This window comes from Lagenorhynchus albirostris, chromosome 11 (assembly GCF_949774975.1).
Source record: "Lagenorhynchus albirostris chromosome 11, mLagAlb1.1, whole genome shotgun sequence".
Lineage (NCBI taxonomy): Eukaryota > Metazoa > Chordata > Mammalia > Artiodactyla > Delphinidae > Lagenorhynchus > Lagenorhynchus albirostris.
Genome location: NC_083105.1, coordinates 20,657,337 through 20,679,915, shown reverse-complemented (window position 1 = coordinate 20,679,915; position 22,579 = coordinate 20,657,337). Strand labels below are relative to the sequence as shown.

The window sequence follows — 22,579 nt, the reverse complement described above, 5'->3', positions numbered from 1 at the left end:
TATAAAGAAGAACAAAATGTAAATTTTAGAACTGAAAATATAATAACTTAAATAAAAATCTCAGTGGATAGGTTCAACAGCAGAATTGGGGGCACAGAGAAAAGAATCAGTGAACAGGAAGACAGACCAATAAAAACCGCCCAATCTGAAAAAAACAGAGAGAAAATAGGCTTAAAAATCAGTCACCAGGACCTGTGTGAATATAACAAAAAATCTAACATTCATGTCATCAGAGTCTTAGGTAAGAAAAGAAAGAGAGTGGGGCTGAAAAGTACTCAAAGAAATAATGTTTGAACTTCCCAAATTTGGCAAGAAACATAAACCTACAGATTCAAAAGCTAAGCAAACTACAAACAGAATAAACCCAAAGAAAAACATGCCAAGACACATCGTAATTAAACTTCTGTAAACTAACTTCAAAGAAAAATTTCTGAAAGCAGCCAGAGGAAAAAAAATGACACCTTACCTATAGGGGAAAACAATTAGAATGGCAGCAGATTTCTCCTTAAAAATAATGGAAGCCAGAAGAAAGCAGCACAATATTTTTCAAGTGTTGGAAAAAAAGACCTGTCAACTCAGAATCCTATACCTGGCAAAAATATCATTTGGGAATAAAGGGGAAATCAATACATTCTCAGATAAAGGGAAACTAAGAAAATTTGTTGCCAGCAGACTTATCTTAAAGGAATGGCTAAAGGAAGTTCTCTAAATAGAAGGGAAATGGTAAAAGAAGGAACCTTGAGAAATCAGGAAGAAAGAAAGAACACAATAAGCAAAAATAAATATAATAGGCTTTCCTCCTCCTCTTGAGTTTTCTAAATCATGTTTGATTGTTGAAGCAAAAATTATAACACCGTCTAATGTAATTCAAAATGTATGCAGAGTAAATATTTAAGACAGTTGTGTTATAAACTGGGTAAAGAGACAGAAGTGAGGTAAGATTTCTATACTTTACTCGGATTGGTAAAAGGACAAAACAAGTAGACTGTGATAAGTTATGTATATACACATAAAGCAACAAATGAAAATGCTACACTAAGAGAAAACTCAAAACAATATAGATAGATCAAAATGGCATTCTAAAAAATGTTTAAGTATCCCACTTAAAAAAATGAAAACAGAAAGAACAAACATAACAAAAAACAGCAGACTTAAGCCCTAATATTCCAATAATTATACTAAATTTTAAAAGTCTAAGTACCCCAATAAAAAGACAGAAATTGGCAGGATGAATTTAAAAACATAACCCAACTATATGCTGTCTACAAAAAACTCACTTAAGATATAATGATATAGTCAAGTTCAAAGTAAAAGGATATCATGCAAACATTAATCAAAGGAAAGCAGGAGTACTATTAACTATTTAATATCAGATAAAGTAGTTTTCAGACAAAGAAAATTATCAGAGAGGAACATTGTATAATGATAAGAGGACTAATTCACCAAGAAGCCATCGAAATCCTAAATGTATATGCACCAAACAAGAGAACTGCAAAATACAAGCAAAAACTAATAGAACTAAAAGGAAAAGAGACAGCTACACACTATAGGTTGAGAATTCACCACTTCTGTCAACAATTGATAAAAACAAATAAGCGTAAAATCAGAAGGATACAGAAGAACTCAGCACCATCAATGAGCAGGATCTAACTGACCCCTGTAGAACACTATGCTTAACAGCAGAGTACACATTCTTTTCAGGTGCCCATGTAACAGATACCCAAATACTATATCCTGGGCCATAAAACAGACCTCAACAAATTTAAAAGAATTAAAATCATACAGAATGTGTTCTCTGACCACATTGGAATGAAATTAGAAATCAATAGCTGAAAGATAACAGGAAAATCTCCAAACAATTGGAAACTAAGTAACATATTTTTAAATAATCTACAGGTCAAAAGGACATATCAAAGGAAATTTTAAAACTCCAATACAAAATATGAAAAGTTATGGTACATAGCTAAAAGTGCTGAGAGGGAGATTTTTAGCAATTAGTGCACACATTACAAAAAAGTCTCAAATCAGTAATCTAGTGTCACACCTCAAGAAGAGCAAAATAAACCCAAAGCAAGCAGAAGGAAGAAAATAATTAAGATAATTTTAAAAAGCAATGATTTAAAACAGAAAAACGATACAGAAAATCAATGAAACAAGAAGCTAGTTCTTTCAAAATATCAATAAAAATTGACAAACCTCTAGCAAGACTAAAAAAAGAGATAAAAGATAAAATTACCAATATTATGAATAAAACAGGAGATATCACTAAAAACCCTGCAGACATCAAAAGTATAATAAGGGGATACTATGAATAATTCCACACACCTAAATTTGACAACTTAGATGAAATGGAGCAATTCCTCGAAAACACAAACTACCATAATTCATCCACTATGAAGCAGATAACTTGAACAGCTATAACTATTAAGGAAACTGAATTCATAATTTTTAAACTCCCACAAAAGAAACCCCCAAGCCCAGATGGTTTCACTAGACTATTCTACCAAACACTTAAAGAAGAATTAACACCAATTTTACACAATCTCTTCCAGAAAATAGGAGAGAACTCTTTCCAATTTATTTTATGAAGCTGGTATGACCCTAACACCAAAACCAAGAAAAGGCATTACAAAAAAGTATTACCACAGATCAGCATCTCTCATGAATATAGATGCAAAAATTCTTAGCATACTATCAGCAAAGAGAGTTCAGCAATATATAAAAATAACTATACACCATGACCAAGAGAAGATTATTCCAGGAATGCAATGCCAGCTTAAAATTTGAAAATCAATCAGCATAATACACCATGTTAAAGGGCTAAAGAAGAAAATCATATTGTCATATCGAATGGTACAGAAAAACCATTTGACAAAATTCAACACTCATCCATGATAAAAACTCTCATTTTTAGAGGGGAATTTCCTTAATTTGGTAAAGGGCATGTACAAAAATCCTACAGGTAATGTACTCAAGAATGAACCACTGAATGCTTTTCTCATTCAGATTGGAGAACAAGGCAATGATGTCCACTTTCACCACTCTTATTCAACATGATGTGGAAGTTGAAGCCAGGGCAATAAGGAAATTAAAGGTACATATACAGATTGGAAAAGAAGATATAAAACTATCCCAATTTGAAGATGATATAATTTTATCTGTAGAAAATCCCAGGAACTAATAAGTTCAGCAAGGTCACAGGATACAAACAAATATATAAAAATCAATTGTATCTTTATATAATAACAAACACATGGACACCAACATTAAGAATACAATACCGTGTACAATCACTCAAAAAAAATGAAATACTTAGGTGTAAATCTAAGTAAATATAAACATGACTTGTATATGAAAATTACACAGTAGTGGTGGAAAAGAAATCATAGAAAATCTAAATAAATGAAGAGATACACTACGTTCATGGATTAAAAGATTCGACACAGTAAAAATGTCAGTTCTTCCCAAATTGTTTTACAGGTTTAAGGCAATCCTATCAAAAACTAAGCAGGATTTTTTTTAGATATAGAGATTATTCTAAACTTTATATGGGAAGGAAAAGGAACTAGAACAGTTAAAACAATTTTGAAAAATAAGAATAAAGTGGGAGGAATCAGTACTTCTGAATTCAAGACTTATTACAGAGCTATAGTAATCAAGACTGTATGATCTTGGCAGATGGACAGACACATAGATCAATGGAATAGAACAAAGAAACCACAAATAGACCCACACAAATATGCCCCACTGATTTTTCACATAGGTGCAAAGGCAATTCAATGGAAGAAAGACAGCTTTCACAACACGTGGTGTTAGAGCAACAGGACATCCACCGGGAAAAGGGAAAAAAAGAACATCAACCTAGGTCTCATACCATTGAGGGAACTGGGTAAAGGGTATATGGGATCTCTCTGTATTATTTCTTAGTATTGCATGTAAATCTATAATGATCTCAAAATGGAAAGATTAATTAACAAAAATTTTTTAAAGAATTTAGTCATCTATGTTCCTTGGTATGTCTATGTGTAGACATATAGAGAGAAAAGTCTGTAAGGATGGTCACATCAACACTTAAAAAAAAAAAAGGAAAAGAAGAAGAATTTAGTGATTATGACTCAAACCTTCCAGGATTAGCTCTTACCTGCAACAGAGCTCCCATTAGTGATGCCAGCGCAGCCATTCCAATACACAAAGCTCCAAACAGCACACCTAGATGGATGATGTAAAAGCCATTGTAAAATCCAGACTCAGAGGATTAGAATTCTCAATAGAATAAGCTATCACACCTTGATTCAAAGTACATAATATGACTATAATAAAGAATGGCCACCTACCTCAGAGCCAGCTAAAAAAGGAAAGGGAACTAGTATGCAAAGAGGAAAGAAAACACTGATATTGTGGCCCGGGATTAATTACATTAGGTTATATAGGTAAAGATTTCCTAAAATTAACTATAGAGAGTTAAAACCTAATAACTATTGTGTTATTAATGTAATCCTCCATAAACATTTGTTGGTAAAGGAAGGTTCAGGGAGCTTCTGGGTTGGCGAACACGTGGTATGCTCAGAGAGGACATGGATGCTCCATGCCCTTTCCCATATCTTGCCATATTCATCTCTTCCATCTGGCTGTTTTTGAGTTATATCCTTTTACAACAAATCAGCAATCTAAAAAAGTCTTCCAACCTCTGGCCTGGCTTAGAACATCACCGGTTCTACTGATGTCCTACATCCTTCCCAGATTGCATGCCAGCATGCCATTGCTTCTCAGAGCCGTGTGTCTGACAGGGTTTTGGTGCTCTGGCCGGCTGTCAGGCCTGAGCCTCTGAGGTGGGAGGGCTGAGTTCAGGACATTGGTCCACCAGACACCTCCTGGCCCCATTTAATATCAATCAGCCGGAGCTCTCCCAGAGATCCCCGACTCAATGCTAAGATCCAGCTCCACTCAACAACCAGCAAGCTCCAGTGCTGGACACCCCATGCCAAACAACTAGCAAGAAAGGAACACAACCCCACCTATTAGCAGAGAAGCTGCCTAAAATCATAATAAGTTCACAGACATACCAAAACACACCACTGACGTGGTCCTGCCCACCAGAAAGACAAGATCCAGCTTCATCCACCAGAACACAGGCACCAGTTCCCTCCACCAGGAAGCCTACACAACCCACTGAATCAATCTTACCCACTGGGGGCAGACACCAAAAAAACCAGGAACTAAAAACCTGCAGCCTACTAAAGGAGACCCCAAACACAGTAAGTTAAGCAAAATGAGGAGACAGAGAAATATGCCAGATGAAGGAGCAAGGTAAAAACCCACCAGTCAAACAAATGAACAGGAAATAGGCAGTCTACCTGAAAAAGAATTCAGAGGAATGATAGTAATGGAGAAAATACAAGGGACATGTAACAAGGACCTAGGAGAACTAAAGAGCAAACAAAGATGAACACCACAATAAATGAAATTAAAAATTCTCTAGAAGGAATCAATAGAAGAATAACAGAGGCAGAAAAATGTAAAAGTGACCTGGAAGATAAAATAGTAGAAATAACTACCACAGAGCAGAATAAAGGAAAAAGAATGAAAAGAACTGAGGAAAACCTGATAGACCTCTGGGACAACATTAAACACACCAACGTTTGAATTATAGGGGTCCCAGAAGAAGAAGAGAAAAAAAAAAAGGGACTGAGAAAATATTTGAAGAGATTATAGCTGAAAACTTCCCTATTATGGGAAAGGAAATAGTCAATCAAGTCCAGGAAGCACACAGAATCCCACATAGGATAAATCCAAGGAGAAACATGCCAAGACTCATATTAATCAAACCAGCAAAAATTAAATACAAAGACAAAATATTAAAAGCAGCAAGGGAAAAGCAACAAATAACATACAAGGGAATCCCCATAAGGTTAATAGCTGATCTTTCAGCAGAAACTCTGCAAGCCAGAAGGGAGTGGCAGGACATATTTAAAGTGATGAAAGGAAAAACCTACAACCAAGATTACCCTACATAGCAAGGATCTCATTCAGATTGGTCAGAGAAATTAAAACCTTTATAGCCAAGCAAAAGCTACGAGAATTCAGCACCACAAAACCAGCTTTACAACAAATGCTAAAGGAACTTCTCTAGGCAGGAAACACAAGAGAAGGAAAAGACCCACAATAACAAACCCAAAACAGTTAAGAAAATGGTAATGGGAACATGCATATCGATAATTACCTTAAATGTAAATGGATTAAATGCTCCAGCAAAAAGACATAGACTGGCTGAATTGATAGAAGAACAAGATCCGTATGTATGCTGTCTACAACAGATACACTTCAGACTTAGGGACACATATGGACTGAAAGTGAAGGGATGGAAAAAGATATTCCATGCAAATGGAAATCAAAAGAAAGCTGGAGTAGCAATTCTCATATCAGACAAAATAGACTTTAAAATAAAGACTATTAGAAGAGACAAAGAAGGACACTACATAATGATCAAGGGATCAATCCAAGAAGAAGATATAACAATTGTAAATATTTATGCACCAAACATAGGAGCACCTCAATCCATAAGGCGAATGTTAAGAGCCATAAAAGGGGAAATCGACTGTAACACAATAACAGTAGGGGACTTTAACACCATGCTTTCACCAATGGACAGAGCATCCAAAATGAAAATAAATAAGGAAACACAAGCTTTAAATGGTACATTAAACAAGATGGACTTAATTGATATTTATAGGACATTCCATCCAAAAACAACAGAATACACTTTCTTCTCAAGAGCTCATGGAACATTCTCCAGGATGGATATCTTGGGTCACAAATCAAGCCTTGGTAAATTTAAGAAAATTGAAATCATATCAAGTATCTTTTCCAACCACAACGCTATGAGATTAGATGTCAATTACAGGAAAAAATCTGTAAAAAATACAAACAAATGGAGGCTGTATAAACAATACACTAATGTATTGAGGAGTAGGAAACGGAATCCAACAGCACATTAAAAGGATCACAAACCATGATCAACTGGGATTTATGCTAGGAATGCAAGGATTCTTCTATAGACGCAAAGCAATCAATGTGATACACCATATTAACAAAGTGAAGGATAAAAACCATATGATCATCTCAATAGATACAGAAAAAGTTTTCGATCAAATTCAACACCGATTTATGATAAAAACCCTCCAGAAAGTAGGCATAGAGGGAATTTCCTCAACATAATAAAGGCCATATATGACAAACCCACAGCCAACATTGTCCTCAATGGTGAAATACTGAAACTATTTCCACTAAGATAAGGAACAAAACAAGGTTGCCCACTCTCACCCCTATTATTCAACATAGTTTAGCAAGGTTTAGCCACAGCAAACAGAAAAGAAAAAGAAATAAAAGGAATCCAAATTGGAAAAGAAGAAGTAAAGCTGTCACTGTTTGCAGATGACATGATACTATACATAGAGAATCCTAAAGATGCTACCAGAAAACTCCTAGAGCTAATCAATAAATTCGGTAAAGTAGCAGGATACAAAATTAAGGCACAGAATTCTCTTGCATTCCTATACACTAATGATGAAAAATCTGAAAGAGAAATTAAGGAAACACTCCCATTTACCAGTGCAACAAAAAGAATAAAATACCTAGGAATAAACCTTCCAAAGGAGATAAAAGACCTATATGCAGAAAACTGTAAGACACTGATGAAAGAAATTAAAGATGATACAAACAGATGGAGAGATATATCATGTTCTTGGTTTGGAAGAATCAACATTGTGAAAATGACTCTACTACCCAAAGCAATCTACAGATTCAATGCAATCCCTACCAAACTACCACTGGCATTTTTCACAGAACTAGAACAAAAATTTTCACAATTTGAATGGAAACACAAAAGACCCCAAATAGCCAAAACAATCTTGAGAACAAAAAATGGAGCTGGAGGAATCAGGCACCCTGACTTCAGACTATACTACAAAGCTACAGTAATCAAGACAGTGTGGTACTGGCACAAAAACAGAAAGACAGATCAATGGAACAGAATAGAAAGCCCAGAGATAAACCCACACACGTATGGTCACCTTATCCTTGATAAAGGAGGCAAGAATATACAATGGAGAAAAGACAGCCTCTCTTCAATAAGGGTGCTGGGAAAACTGGACAGCTACATGTAAAAGAAAGAAATTAGAACACTTCCTAACACCACACACAAAAATAAACTCAAAATGGATTAAAGACCTAAATGTAAGCCCAGACACTATAAAACTCTTAGAGGAAAACATAGGCAGAACACTCTATGACATTAATCACAACAAGATCCTTTTTGACCCACCTCCTAGAGAAATGGGAAATAAAATCAAAACCAAACAAATGGTACGTAATGAAACTTAAAATCTTTTGCATAGCAAAGGAAACCATAAACAAGACAAAAAGACAACCCTCAGAATGGGAGTAAATATTTGCAAATGAAGCAACTGACAAAGGATTAATCTCCAAAATTTACAAGCAGCTCCTGCAGCTCAATATCAAAAAAACAAACAACCAAATCCAAAAATGGGCAGAAGACTTAAATAGACATTTCTCCAAAGAAGATATACAGATTGCCAACAAACACATGAAAGGATGTTCAACATCAGTAATCACTAGAGAAATGCAAATCAAAACTACAATTAGGTATCACCTCACACCAGTCAGAATGGCCATCATCAAAAAATCTACAAACAATAAATGCTGGAGAGGGTGTGGAGAAAAGGGAACACTCTTGCACTGTTGGTGGGAGTGTAAATTGATACAGCCACAATGGAGAACAGTATGAATGTTCCTTAAAAAACTAAAAATAGAACTACCATACAACCCAGCGATTCCCCTACTGGGCATATATCCTGAGAAAACCATAACTCAAAAAGATTCATGTACCATAATGTTCATTGCAGCTCTATTTACAATAGCCAGGACATGGAAGCAACCTAAGTGTCCATCAACAGATGAATGGATAAAGAAGATGTGGCACATATATACAATGGAATATTACTCAGCCATAAAAAGAAACAAAATTGAGTTATTTGTAGTGAGGTGGATGGACCTTGAAACTGTCATACAGAGTGAAGTAAGTCAGAAAGAGAAAAACAAATACCATATGCTAACACATATATATGGAATCTAAAAAAAAAAAAAAGGTTCTGAAGAACCTAGGGGCAGGATAGGAATAAAGACGCAGACGTAGAGAATGGACTTGAGGACATAGGGATGGGAAAGGGTTAGCTAGGACGAAGTGAGAGAGTGGCATGAACATATATACACTACCAAACATAAAATAGATAGCTAGTGGGAAGCAGCCGCACAGCACAGGAAGATCAGCTCAGTGCTTTGTGACCACCTAGAGGGGTGGAATAGGGAGGGTGGGAGGGAGACACAAGAGGGAGGCGATATGGGGATATATGTGTATGTATAGCTGATTTACTTTGTCATAAAACAGAAACTAACACACCATTTTATAGCAATTATACTCCAATAAAGATGTTAAAAAAAAAAAAAAGGAAGGCTCAGGTGTCTGTTTTCAGTTTGCCAGAAATAGGACGCAATTCAGCTCTGCTCTGTATAACATGATGGGGGAAGGGAGTAATAAACTTCAGAAAGTCTTCCGAATTTAAGTGTTCATTTCTCCTGGGAAGTAGCAATCCACATCAAAGAGTGTTTTAGGACCTTTAACCTTCGCATAATCTCCATCAACATCCACAAACCTTTCCTGTTAAGCTAGCAAAGAAAGGCAGTTTCAGGACAAGTATTATATTCCCCCTTCTACCAAACTATTTTCCTGAAACTTTATACAAATTCTCAAGCCAACGTCAGTGGTCAGCTTAAGGGATTTTTTTTTCTCTTTTGGCTTTCAGTATTTTCCAGATTTTCTCCAAGTATACATTTTGCTTTTAAAATTACTATGGGAAAAAAAATTTTTTTTATTAAACCCACCCCCTATTCTTATTTTTAAAGACTTCCATTCAGCAAAAATCACCTGAAATCTGTTAATATAATTTCCCACACATAATCTTCAAAATACAAAAAATAAAATGAATGAGAAATGTGTTCATCAAAAAATTAGTGCATTCCTTATGTTATTTCTATCTTAACACAAGCACTCACACCTTTGTTAAGCATAGTGAGTAAATAATCTTATTGCACCTGAATAACTTACATTAATTTTTTCAAAGTGCTTTGGTTGCAATGATTTTTCATGCCTCCAAATTCTATTCTAAACAGTATTTCCAACATATTTAGCTAAATTCCTCTCTATTTGGCAGCTCATGAATGGTCACCATTGTGGGTTTTTTGTGCTCAAAGTTATCGGAAACATTCAAGTCATTTGCCGTGTTCTTCTCTATGATGTCCTTACTGTATATACCTCAAGATAATGACTATATACAACCTTTCAAAATGAATGAAAGCCTCATCTACACTAGCGGAGCTGATTTGTTATTAAGCATCATCAACATCATTCCTAAGTACCAGTTAGTGCCTCTTGTTTTACATGGATTATCTCTAAACCTCATAGTACCTGCAAAGTGAATATTTTTTGTTCTCATTTTCCATATAAAGAAACAGAGGCTCAAATGGGTTTGCTCAAGGCTAACAGCTAGTTAACTGGTGAAACAAGACTGAGTCTGTCTAGCTTCAAAAGCTTCTATTCGGGGCTTCCCTGGTGGCGCAGTGGTTGAGAGTCCGCCTGCCGATGCAGGGCACACGGGTTCGTGCCCCGGTCCGGTAGGATCCCACATGCCGCGGAGCAGCTGGGCCCGTGAGCCATGGCCGCTGAGGCTGCGCATCCGGAGCCTGTTGCTCCGCAGCGGGAGAGGCCACAGCAGTGAGAGGCCACAGCAGTGAGAGGCCCGCGTACCGCAAAAAACAAGCAAACAAACAAAAAAAACCTATGCGTTCTACTAAACCACACAGCTTCAACAATCCCATAATGAACCCATCTAAATACCCTTTAGGAAACATTGTATCATTCTGAAATTACGCTCCAGGATTAAAATCAGGTACATAATAAAATGATGCAATGCTAGTTAAATTTAGGGGACACTTAAGAATATAAAGTAAGTACTTATTCCAGGCTACAGTCATGGCAATTATATATAGAACTATGCTTTAAAACAGAATATTATTTACTATGTCTTTGACAGTCTATTAGTGCTATTGAGGTTAAAGATTCTTTTTAAAATAATAAGTTCGTTAGTCATTCATCCCAAAACATGTATACCCAAGATTTGAAAATGAAGAAGGAAGTACACTAGCCAGATTCTTTTGAGTCAGCTATTACAGCTGGGACATCTGGGAACTAAGGTTAAAGACCTTTCCATTCAATATGATACTTAACCCCTAATAAGGTCCTATAATCTATGAATTTAAGCATTCATATTAAATGAAGGAGTTAAGCATACCTTGGACAATTTTATTGATTATCTTCTGGACAGTCTACATGTGCAGAGAGAACAGACAATCAAGACCAGTAAAAAATCATAATGCTCTGTTCCTTTATCTTCAATCCATACACACAGACTATATCTTAAACTGGCAGTGCCCTCTTAGGTAATACAGAAAAAGCATGGCTCTTGGTTCCAAACTAAGAATATTTCTTAAAACTGGGGTGTACGTTTTAGATGGTACAGGGTTAAATTTTTAACTATGGCTAAGAATTTTAACATAGATGTGGGATAGGAAGAAGGTAGGAAAGAAGGCTAGCCAAATGGCACCCCTGGCAATTTTTTTTTTTTTTTTTTTGCTGTACGCGGGCCTCTCACTGCTGTGGCCTCTCCCGTTGCAGAGCACAGGCTCCGGACGCGCAGGCTCAGCAGCCATGGGTCACGGGCCCAGCCGCTCCGCGGCATGTGGGATCTTCCCGGACAGGGGCACGAACCCGTGTCCCCTGCATCGACGGGTGGACTCTCAACCAGTGCGCCACCAGGGAAGCCCCTGGCAATTGTTCTTTGTGGTGGCCTCACAATTGTTTGAAGTATGTCTGAAATCCTGATTGCAAATATGGCCATGACTGCATTAAGTCACATGCATGTGAGTGTATATACGCTCACACTCACTTACTCTATATTTTCCACGGAAAAGAATTTCTGGTATTTCTAAAAATCATCTCCCAGAGCTAAAATGGAATTGTGAAACAAAAACTTACTCATTCCTTGGGAAATCCAAGAGAGAGACCTTTCTGAGAGAGATTGGAAGCGAGATTTTACTAGGTCTTCCAGAGTTACTGCTGCTAAGGCATTAATACTGGAGGACACTGTGCTGTAAGGGAAAATCACAATTTTGATTAGTAATGTTTAAACTTTAATAATACTTTAATAAGGTAAAAGAAAAGGGAAAACATATTGTCACTTCTAAAATATAACCAGATTTCTACATTACTTAAAAAAAAATTTTTTTATTGAAGTATAGTTGATTTAGGCCTGAAGGCCTATAGCCTGCGCACCGCAACGAAGACCCAACGCAGCCAAAAGTTAACTGATTAATTAATTAATTAAAAAAACAAAAGAGACTGATGACAATATCCAGCCCCTAGAGAGAAGAGTTGGACCAACAGAGAGAAGACATGGAGTACATTACCTATATGAGGGCCATTTGTGCTCATGTCCAGAATTCAGCTTTATCCCCCGCAAATATCCAATAACAAAAGAAAGATCCCAAAAGGGAAATCTTATATTATTAGAGTCATAGTTCATACCTTAATGTTCCACTGTAAGCACAGGCCACAAAAAGTCCAGGAAGTCCCGGATAATCTTGCAGAATGTCCAGTGCCAAATAAGGCATGAGCTGAAAAATTCCAAAATTTACTCTTGAGTACTATTTGCTATGAAATGAAATTAATTAACACCTCATTTATCTTGTTCTTCTTCAAGAACTGAAGGAAGCTATTCCACATAACTGAAATGTCCAAATATATAAAATTAAACTCTTTACCTGCTAACACTTAAAGAAAAGAATAGCACAGTAGTTAAGGGTACAGGCTCTGGATTCAGACAGATGTGGCTTTTGTTATTTAATTTCTCTGAGCCTCAGTTTCCCCATCTGTAAAATAGGAATAATAATCCTAACCTCACAGAGTTGCTATAAAAGTTAAATTAGGGCTTCCCTGGTGGTGCAGTGGTTGAGAGTCTGCCTGCCGATGCAGGGGACGCGGGTTCGTGCCCCGGTCCGGGAGGATCCCACGTGCCGCGGAGCGGCTGGGTCCGTGAGCCATGGCCGCTGAGCCTGCGCGTCCGGAGCCTGCGCTCCGCAACGGGAGAGGCCACAACAGTGAGAGGCCCGCGTACCACCAAAAAAAAAAAAAAAAAAAAAAAAAAAAAAAAGTTAAATTAGATAATCTGTGTAAGTTCTTAGTATAGTACACAGAATAGGCTCAGTAATAGGTAGCTGTTCTCATTCTTTGGAATAATAAATCAATTTAAAGGAAGTATTTTACATACCTCTGTGCTTAAGTAAGAAGAATTCACTTAATTTAACTTTACTTGATGACTCAAGATTATATTTGTGAACTTCAATCACTGTTCAGGATTGAAAATGTAATTATAGCTGCATATGCAGTTGACCCTTGAACAACACAAGTTTGAACTGTGTGGGTCCACGTAAATGTTGATTTTTTTCAATAAATACAGAAAAATGTACGTGTAGAACATCGTATGCAAGATTTGTATTACATAGTATCTCTGCAAGGATAGCCTACCCTTACATAGGCATGAGGTGAGTGACATTTAATATAAAAATAATGTTAGGGTTTTTTTTTTTTTACTGTTTTATAACTTTGCTTTCAAAGAATTATATTTATATAATTATATTTATATAATAATATTATACTACACAGTATGCCTCTCTCATAATTGGAGAAACTGTGCATCAACCGATAATCACAGGTGATTTAAAAAAAAAATTTCCAATGCTGTATTATCAATATGACTGTAATACTGTATGCCATCCAAACTTTATAATGATTCATTTATTACCATATAGGCGAGGCTACCACAAAGCAATCGTATCAATTACACTAGGCTATAATAAAGCAATCATATTGCTGCTTCTTTATCAATGCATGACTTATTATACCTGTAAATAAATATGAATTTCTTTTGCACATTATCTTTCATTTTTGACATCCTGTGTTAGTAATAAGTATAACATCTGCAGTGTTTTGTGTCACATAAGACAACATTGATGTAGGTACTGACAGACGATTCATCTTGTAAACAGACAAGGTAAACTTATGGTATCAATCAGTACAGTACTGTAAACGTATCTTCTTGTCTTCATAATTTTCTTAATAACACTTTCTTTTCTCTGGCTTACTTTATTGTAAGAATACCATATATAATCCATATAACGTAAAAAATATGTGTCAATCAACTGTTTATGTTATCGGTAAGGCTTCTGGTCAACAGTAGGCTATTAGTAGTTAAGTTTTAGGGGAGTCAAAAATTATACGTAGGTTTCTGTTGTGCAGACGGTCGCTACCCCTAACCCCATGTTTTTCAAGGGTCAACTGTTGTATGAGACACAGTGATGAGTGGAGAGTAACCTCACAAAATTCCTCAACTTGTTTCTTTAAAAAAAAAAACACTCCTAATACTTGCTTTTTGATAAGTTACCGCTTAAAAAATAAGTATTAAATAAGGATGGGAAGGTGTATGCCTTCAGCATTGTGTTATGTGGCAGTCTTTCGGCAAAACTTGTTTTTCAATCAAAAGAGTCCTAAGAGGATAATTTTCTAGACAAATGCCCTCTCATTTCATTGAAACATCATTGATTCCTTCTCCCAATAGTACACAGTGGATGCTATGCCCATTCTCATCAGCCTCTTTGATCTCATTTAACAACTAAAACTTATTAATTCTTTATTCTCAGAAAAAGAGAATAACGCTTCTCTCTATATGAGTTCAACACCCATTTTTCCAAGACATCTTACAAGTTTAATTTCAAGAAATATTCTATACATAAGCCAAAGTTAAGTTTCCATCGTTAGTATTAAAACGAGATCTAAAATCCTCTACCCTATTGTCAACTTTCTCAAAAATCTTCGGCCTTATATTTTAGATTCTGAATGACCCCTCAGGTCATTCAGGTCATTCAGGTCATGGCTTCCTCAGGGTGAGCTACAGAAGAGTGTAGCAGAAACATATCTTTGCTCTCTTGGGTTAAGCTTTTGACCTGATCTTCTACTGACTGCCTTACTTCCATTGTAACCCCAGGAAAATGTCAATTGAATTAACTGGTTAATAATCAACACACTAGTGGAATAATTCAGAGAAAATCTCTTTCTTTTTCAAAAATTTATCACATGCTCTCTGAATGATAAATGCATGCATGCAAGACACCCCCTGTGTACAATCTATGACAAGTTGGTCTCAAGGTTAGGAAGCTGTAGGTTTAAAAAAATTTTTTTGTTGTTTTTTGGGGTTTTTTTTGGATTTTTTTGGCCCGGGGAAGGGGAAGCCATATTAGAAAAAAAATTTTGTCCCTATGGTCTTCACAGATAATAACGATTGACAAAAATCACAAAATATTCTTGACTAAAGAAAATAAAATGGAATAGTGCCTCCAACTTCAGAGTAAATACGATTCTTGGATTCTCTGAAGAAATAGAAAGATCTGTTTATCAACAGGAGGGCAAAGATTAAGGTAGGGTTGAGATACACAGATCAAGGATGCTCTCATTTCCTAACCCCACAAAGTTGCATTTTTCTGGGAGTATGTTATGCATTTACACCAACATAAAGTTCAACGTGTCATCATTCTAATAAGTCCCCTGGGCACTTGATTTACAATCGACTCCAGCAGTCCTGGGTTTGGATTCTAGCTACGCTTTCTGAAAGATGGTCTATGGCATAGAGGTTCAAAGTTAGGACACTGGCGGCAGCCTGCCTGGGTTTGAATCCTGGCTCCAGTTTACCAGCTGGTTATTTAACCTCTCTGTGCCTCAGTTTCCTTATTTTTGAAAGGGAGATCATCACGGCACTGTTTCTGTGAGGATTAAAAGTTAAAGTTTATATAAAGCATTTATAATCGTGCCTGGCCCATGGTATTTGATGAGTGCTTGCAGCTGTTCTTATTCATTAACTATGTGACCTTGGGCAAATTATACAACCTCTCTGAGATTCATTTCCTTGTCTATAAAATTAGAATTATAGGGTTGTAAGAACTGAAAGAAATAAAGCATGCAAAGCTCTTGGCACAGAACCTCATCACATAGCTGGTGCTCAATAAATGTTCACTTTTAGATCCATTTCCATATCATTTAAAAACTGGAAGGTGGGACTTCCCTGGTGGTCCAGTGGTTAAGACTCAGAGGTCCCAATGCAGAGGGCACTGGTTTGATCCCTCATCAGGGAACTGGATCCCGCATGCTGCAACTAAAAAAGAACCCGCACACGGCAACGAAGATCCCGTGTGCCGCAACTAAAACCTGCGCAGCCAAATAAATTAAAAAAAAAAAAACCAACTGGAAGGTAAACTGATTATCAATGAACAATCTAAACCCACAAAATGTTCCACGGTACCACAGTTTGTATATAGTTTTGGGCTTTTTTTAAATTGTGTTTATATTTCTACTCCCAGCCTTGAGCTGTTTCTATTTAACACCTACCTTGAAACTTTGCCAGGTATTTCAATATTGTTATTGGATGTAGCATTCTTCATTTTTGCTATAGCTGCTAAAATAAATTTTTTCCAAATGCTTTATAGAAGCTAAAGATGATTATATTGTGCCTATTTGCTCTTACTTTACAAGAACATGAACATTCTTTCCTCCCAGCCAACAAGGTTTCTGAATGTCATTCTTGCATGTGTAAGAAACACACGGTACTGGACCTGGTCTGGTGCAGACACTTTCTTGGCTGTCCAAGGATCACAGTCACGGTATCTGGAATACAGGGCGAGCCCACATAGCACTGTGCAGGTCAGGATCAACCAGAGTGCCACAAGATTGATGTAGAGAGACCTAAAGAAGGGAAAACAAACCAGCAAATGACAATTTTAATTTCCATCTCAAAGATGAGGAAAATTGTTACATAAATAGAAGAGACTTTCATGATTATACTCAATAGATGTGCATTCTCTTTTGGTTCTCGAAAATGCTACGGATTTTATTCTGGTCTAACCTTCTGTTTATGATGTATTTGTTAATACTTGGAATAGATGGGATTTTGCCATTGAATGAATGAATCCTCCTGGTCAGAGTTCCATGGGCATTATTATCTTTATAGGGGTGTCTAGTTACAGTCCTTCAGGACCTCTTGTCACGAAATAGAGATTTTAATAGTAAACAGGGCAGTGACTATTACTCATTTTACCTTTAAAAGTGATGCAATTATAAACTGCTAAACACTGTTATCCTTTACATAGCAACTCGTCAGGCTTGTTTAAATGTGGTTTGTGATGCCATCCATTAAATACAGGAAAGGCAAACCTGTATTCCTTGGACAGGTATCTTCCAAAACAATGTTCAGCATTTTAATTAATGGTGTGTGCTCCAGTAGAGTGTAAAGGTTTAATAGCACTGGAGTCAGTCCTGAGCATAAATCTTAGCTCTCCCTACCATATGTGACCTTGGGCAAGTAATTTAATCTCTCTGACTCTCAGTTTCTTCATTTACAGCTAGAAATAACAATGCCTACCTCACCGAGTTATAAGTGAAACTAAATAAAATAGTATATATCATATAGTACCACGGCATGTAATAAAACACTTGTTAAATGGTATTGATATTATTAGTGTTAATATCATTGAATGCTATGTCTTAATCATCAGTTGATAGTAAATATTTCTCCCACTAGGGTGGCTACATTTTCCCCCCAGGGGTGCTGTAGTGGACGCTGATAAGTTGCCCTAGGCTGAAGAGAGGTCTCCCCACACCCACCAACTCATACCTCCTTCCCCAGGTATGTCATTTTGCATAAAATGACAACTGGATTCAGAGGTTTAAAGACTAAGTCCCCTCAGGCCAACTTGGGACAGTCTGAAGGGTCATCCCAGCCCTGGGGCTCCCCTTGAGGCCTCTGTTGAGACTGCATTACAGTCCAACTTCTCCCTCTGGCCAATCCTTCTTCCTTCCCTTCCTTCTCTGTTCCAGTGGTGATGCCCTAGTAGACTCTGGCATGCTAACCTCCATCTCAGAGTCTGCTTCCGGGAGAAGCTACCTTGCAGCAGGTCCCACAACAGATTGCTAGCCTTTTTCCTTGACTGACTACATTCACCACATGTTTTGTTATTGTCTAAAAGTACTAGAACTATATCTCATCTCCAAATCATCAGAAAATATACCCAGACACTTTCTCAGTCAACACACCTCACTTATATATGAGTTAACACTTGATTATATTGTTTTATTTTACTTTAATGCCATTCATGTAGATCTGATATTGTACCCAGTCAATCAATGTCAGTAGGTCTTGACTTTTTGGCTGGGACTCATTCTTCCCATGGAGCCAATGTTAAAAAGTGGGAGGAAATGGTCCCCCTGAGCTCTTGTTAAAGAGACACACTGGACTGTTCTGAAGGAAATTGTTTCTTACTAAGAAAGCTCTAATGCTGTTCTTTCAGTTGTAAAATTGGCTTTTTGAGCTCCATGTTCTCAAAGAAGCGTGTTCCCAAAGAAGAGCATGTGCACAATTACTTTGGGAGAGGCATCAGTGCTAATGTAGATGGATTAATGGATATATAAATTATATTCCTTTAAAGTGTCTTAAAGTAGCAGAACTCCTAAGCTCACTTTTGGGGGATTCCATATCCAGTTATCATACTCATATAGATTTTTCATTGTGGAATTTACCAAAGACAGATAATGTCTAAACCAATTTACTCTCATATATTGACACATGACCTCGTATATTTCTCACATTCCCCTTTGAATAGCAACAGAACTGCCACTCCTCCTACTCCAACCCCCTTGTTACTCTTAATCAAGCTACTTAAGAGTTTTATAGCCCCTAAATGCATAGCCTGATATATCAGCATGAAAAGCACTAGTCACCAAGCTTATCTGAGGCCTCCTGACAAAGAACCAGCCACTGTTCATACTCTTTGCAGAAGCCAAAATGGGCTGGAAAGTCCCCTGACCATGCTGTCCTTCCCACCTCTGTGCTTTGCCCAAATCACTCTGCCTACCCAGCATGCTCTCCCACACTTCTTCACCTGCCCACATGTGGTCATTCTTCAGGACCTGCCTGCTTGACAAGAATCTCTCACTTATCCCCTGCCTTCACATCCCATGATTTGAGGTGGAAAAAGGAATTCACATTTAATGGATCCCTACCACATGCGTGCCAAACACAGTATTTTATAATACCTCCACGAGTTGTGTGATATCTTATGCTCATTTTACAAGTTTAGAAACTGAAGCTCGGAGAGTCTAAGTGACTCACGCCAAATCACTCAAGTAGAAGTATTAGAACAAGGTTATAAACCCACGACTGTGTCTGAAAATAAAATGCACCAGCACATCTGGCAATATAATGCTCTAGAACATTTCCTCTATATTGTTATACTGTTTCACAGAACTGTTATACCTCTAGTGTTAGTTTACTTTTCACATACTTGCATATATTTTCCTAATTTGATGCTAAGTTCCTTCATGACAAGAGTCATACATTTATCATTTTTATTCTCTACAGTTCCTCATACAAACAGATGCACAATAAATGCCTATTTATTTGATAAGATTTGTTTTACTTAATAACTGATATAAATATTTTTAAATATCTGATTTAAAACATACAATGCCACTTTGTTCTATGTGATCCTTTTGTAGTATATCATTTATCTCTTAGAATTTCATGACACAAAAGACTTAAACTTGAGCAAAGCTTGACTTTTGAAAGAGTTTCCATAAAGACAACTGATAGTTATTCATGATTCATATACCATAGTTTGTCTTACATTTTTGCCTGGAATCTGTTTTTACAGGAAATATATCTCTGCACTTGGGATTGGTTGACTCCATAGATGCTGGTCCATGTGAAGGTCCCTCCTATAACAATTGTCCAGAATGTGTGTCTTTGCAAAGGGTTAGGATTAAAACTAAATGAAAACAAACAGAAAACAAATTTGAAGTCCCAGCCAAACACTACAGAAGTCTTCCTAGAGTAATTTTGGAATCAAGCAATGTATACCTACATAAACATAAATAAATATTTATAAATATACATACATAAATATGTACCGATTAAGTAATATAAAAGGTAGAAATATTCTTAAGTTCAATGAAATAAAAATTGATACTTTCAGAGATTTGGAAATTCTGGATGGGACAGGGGGAAAAAATGAATGTTCCAATCATTCTGAGCATTTATAGAAATTGTTCTCCCATGGCCATAGGAAATTATTTAAACAAGTCTGCTATGCTGTAATCAGAGAGGAGCATGAAGCTGAAAAAAGAGAGAAAGATTCCTAGGTACACTGCAGCAATAGAAATGGTACTGAAATGAACACAATATTGACACATTTTGTGTGTGTAATTCCTCTCCTAGCACATGTATAGTCATAGTTCTACTTTATATTCAAGCTTAAGAATTCAATTAATGCAGTTTAATGGTTTTCATGTCATTATAATCTGTTCTTAAAATGCTCTGTGCACAAACTAAGTACTCATAGTTCAAAGTCATTATGACATTTACAAAACATTGCTACAAAGAAAGCTCAACTTCCACATTCAATACATCTTTTAATCCTTCTTAACATATCACCTTGGAAGGAATGAGTCTGTTCATCTCTCATATACAATATAAGCTTGAAAATTTTCTGCAGAATTAGTTTCAATGGAAACTTTCTGAAAATTATGAAATTCTGCAATTCCACTTCAAAGCTTATATTTGAGATCAGTTGAGTAAAGTGCTACATATTTATGCATTTTCCAGCCTGCTTATGGAAAGATAAGAGCCTCTATTCCATTCTCTAACACTTAATATCAAAGTCTAAGAGTTTTAAGGGTGTTGGCCCTTTCTCCCATAGAGAAAGTAGCTACTATACTAGCTAATAAAAGTCAAGAACCAAAGGGTTCAGCGAGTTACTTGAAGGAAGTAAGACAAGATTTAAAACATCCACTTCAGTGGTTTTGGCAATACAGAATACATGTGTCAACTATAGACCATACAGAAAATACCAACACAAAATCCTTCCCTTCATTTATCTCAACAAGGGCAGATTTATTGCCCACCATATTCTCAAAACATATCTGAATAACAAGGGATATACAATAAGGCCTTTCATTATTCCTTAATTGTTGACAACCTTGTAACGGACATAAAAATGTCTAATTTTTTACTTTTTAGAATCTCTTACTGATGTATAAGTTATCGTTTCAATGCAGCAATGTATGTACTCTTTGTATAAAGTGACAGTTACTTTGCAGAAAAATGACTGACTCCACACCCTTTCCCCTCAACCTAGCTGACTAGGAAGAGATCTGGGAGTAATCCAAGTCTCCCAAGTGGCCACTGGCTGTTTCTGCCTCTTGGTATCCATTCCCCCTTCTTCTGGTAACAGCAGCCTAGGTTTGCCTTGGGGAAACGACCATTTCTCCATTAAACAGTCTAAATGGTGGTCAATCAAAATGTTCTGCTCTGCACTAGCTACAGGATGGAATCATGCCCACGCTAGGCCAACTGGAGGCTTTCTTCCTTGGAATCTGAATCTTGCGGTAAAAGAAAAAAAAACTATTGAGAACAGCTGAAGTTGATTCACTATAATTCATTCTTGCAAATTAACACATTGACCCTGTTCAATTTCTGACGTTCTTCTCATACATTAGCACCTATTTTCAGAAAACTGGAAGACAGCCACCAAGTGCAAAATGATTTTCTTTCCTTTTGCCAATGATTTCAGCTTGCTTATCTCAGAACAGGGCTGCTGAAAGAGAAAATAATTTGGTCTATGTCAAAATGAGCACCCCCTGCACGTTGAATGTGATGTACAAGGAAGACACTATTGATCCCAAAGAGAAGGTGTTTAAAATATTCTTTTAAATTGTGTGATATATTTGTGATGAAATATCTAGTTTCTCCATTAGCCTTCTTTAAGAAAATTAAATAGTTGTTGAAGACGTTATACCTTATGCTATACTGAGACTTGAGGCATCAGCTGTAACTTTTCTAGTCAATTTTCAAGAAATAATATTTAATATATAATGTACATTATGTAACATTTATACACATATAATACACACATATATATGTAGCATAATAATAATATACTACACAGTATCAGGGTAATTTTAAAAGAGAAATTCTCTAGGCTGCTTGAAACAAAGAACTGTCAAAATGGAATCACTGTCTTTTAGTGTTTTTTTCTTAAGAGGTTTCCTTTTCTTCTCTCTCTAGTATATCTTCCCTTATTTCCCTACCCACACCTTTCAACCTATTCCAGACTTTAATATCTGGAAGAAAATACTCTTTTGCTATCAATCCCTTCTCAGGAGGAAGCACCATCCTCAGCTCCACGTAGCTAACTACCAACTGACTAACCCCTTAAAGACCTGGTGGAAATTCCTTACGCATGAACTTCCCAGCTTCAAATTTCTGTACCACACCCTTAACGGTTGGTTTGT

At 36.6% G+C, this 22,579-nt stretch overlaps 1 protein-coding gene across 1 annotated transcript in view; it reads right to left on the bottom strand.

Annotated features, from left to right (window-relative positions):
* The window catches only part of SLC5A8 (solute carrier family 5 member 8), a 62,211-nt gene that overhangs the window by 21,799 nt on the left and 17,833 nt on the right, over positions 1 to 22,579 (bottom strand). Inside the window, exons 6-10 of the mRNA XM_060164976.1 lie at positions 19,915 to 20,055; positions 16,849 to 16,978; positions 12,716 to 12,804; positions 12,167 to 12,279; positions 4,142 to 4,209 (exon numbers count right to left, since the gene is read on the bottom strand). Coding sequence (XP_060020959.1) covers positions 4,142 to 4,209; positions 12,167 to 12,279; positions 12,716 to 12,804; positions 16,849 to 16,978; positions 19,915 to 20,055 — 541 coding nt within the window. The remainder of the gene's footprint in view (positions 1 to 4,141; positions 4,210 to 12,166; positions 12,280 to 12,715; positions 12,805 to 16,848; positions 16,979 to 19,914; positions 20,056 to 22,579) is intronic.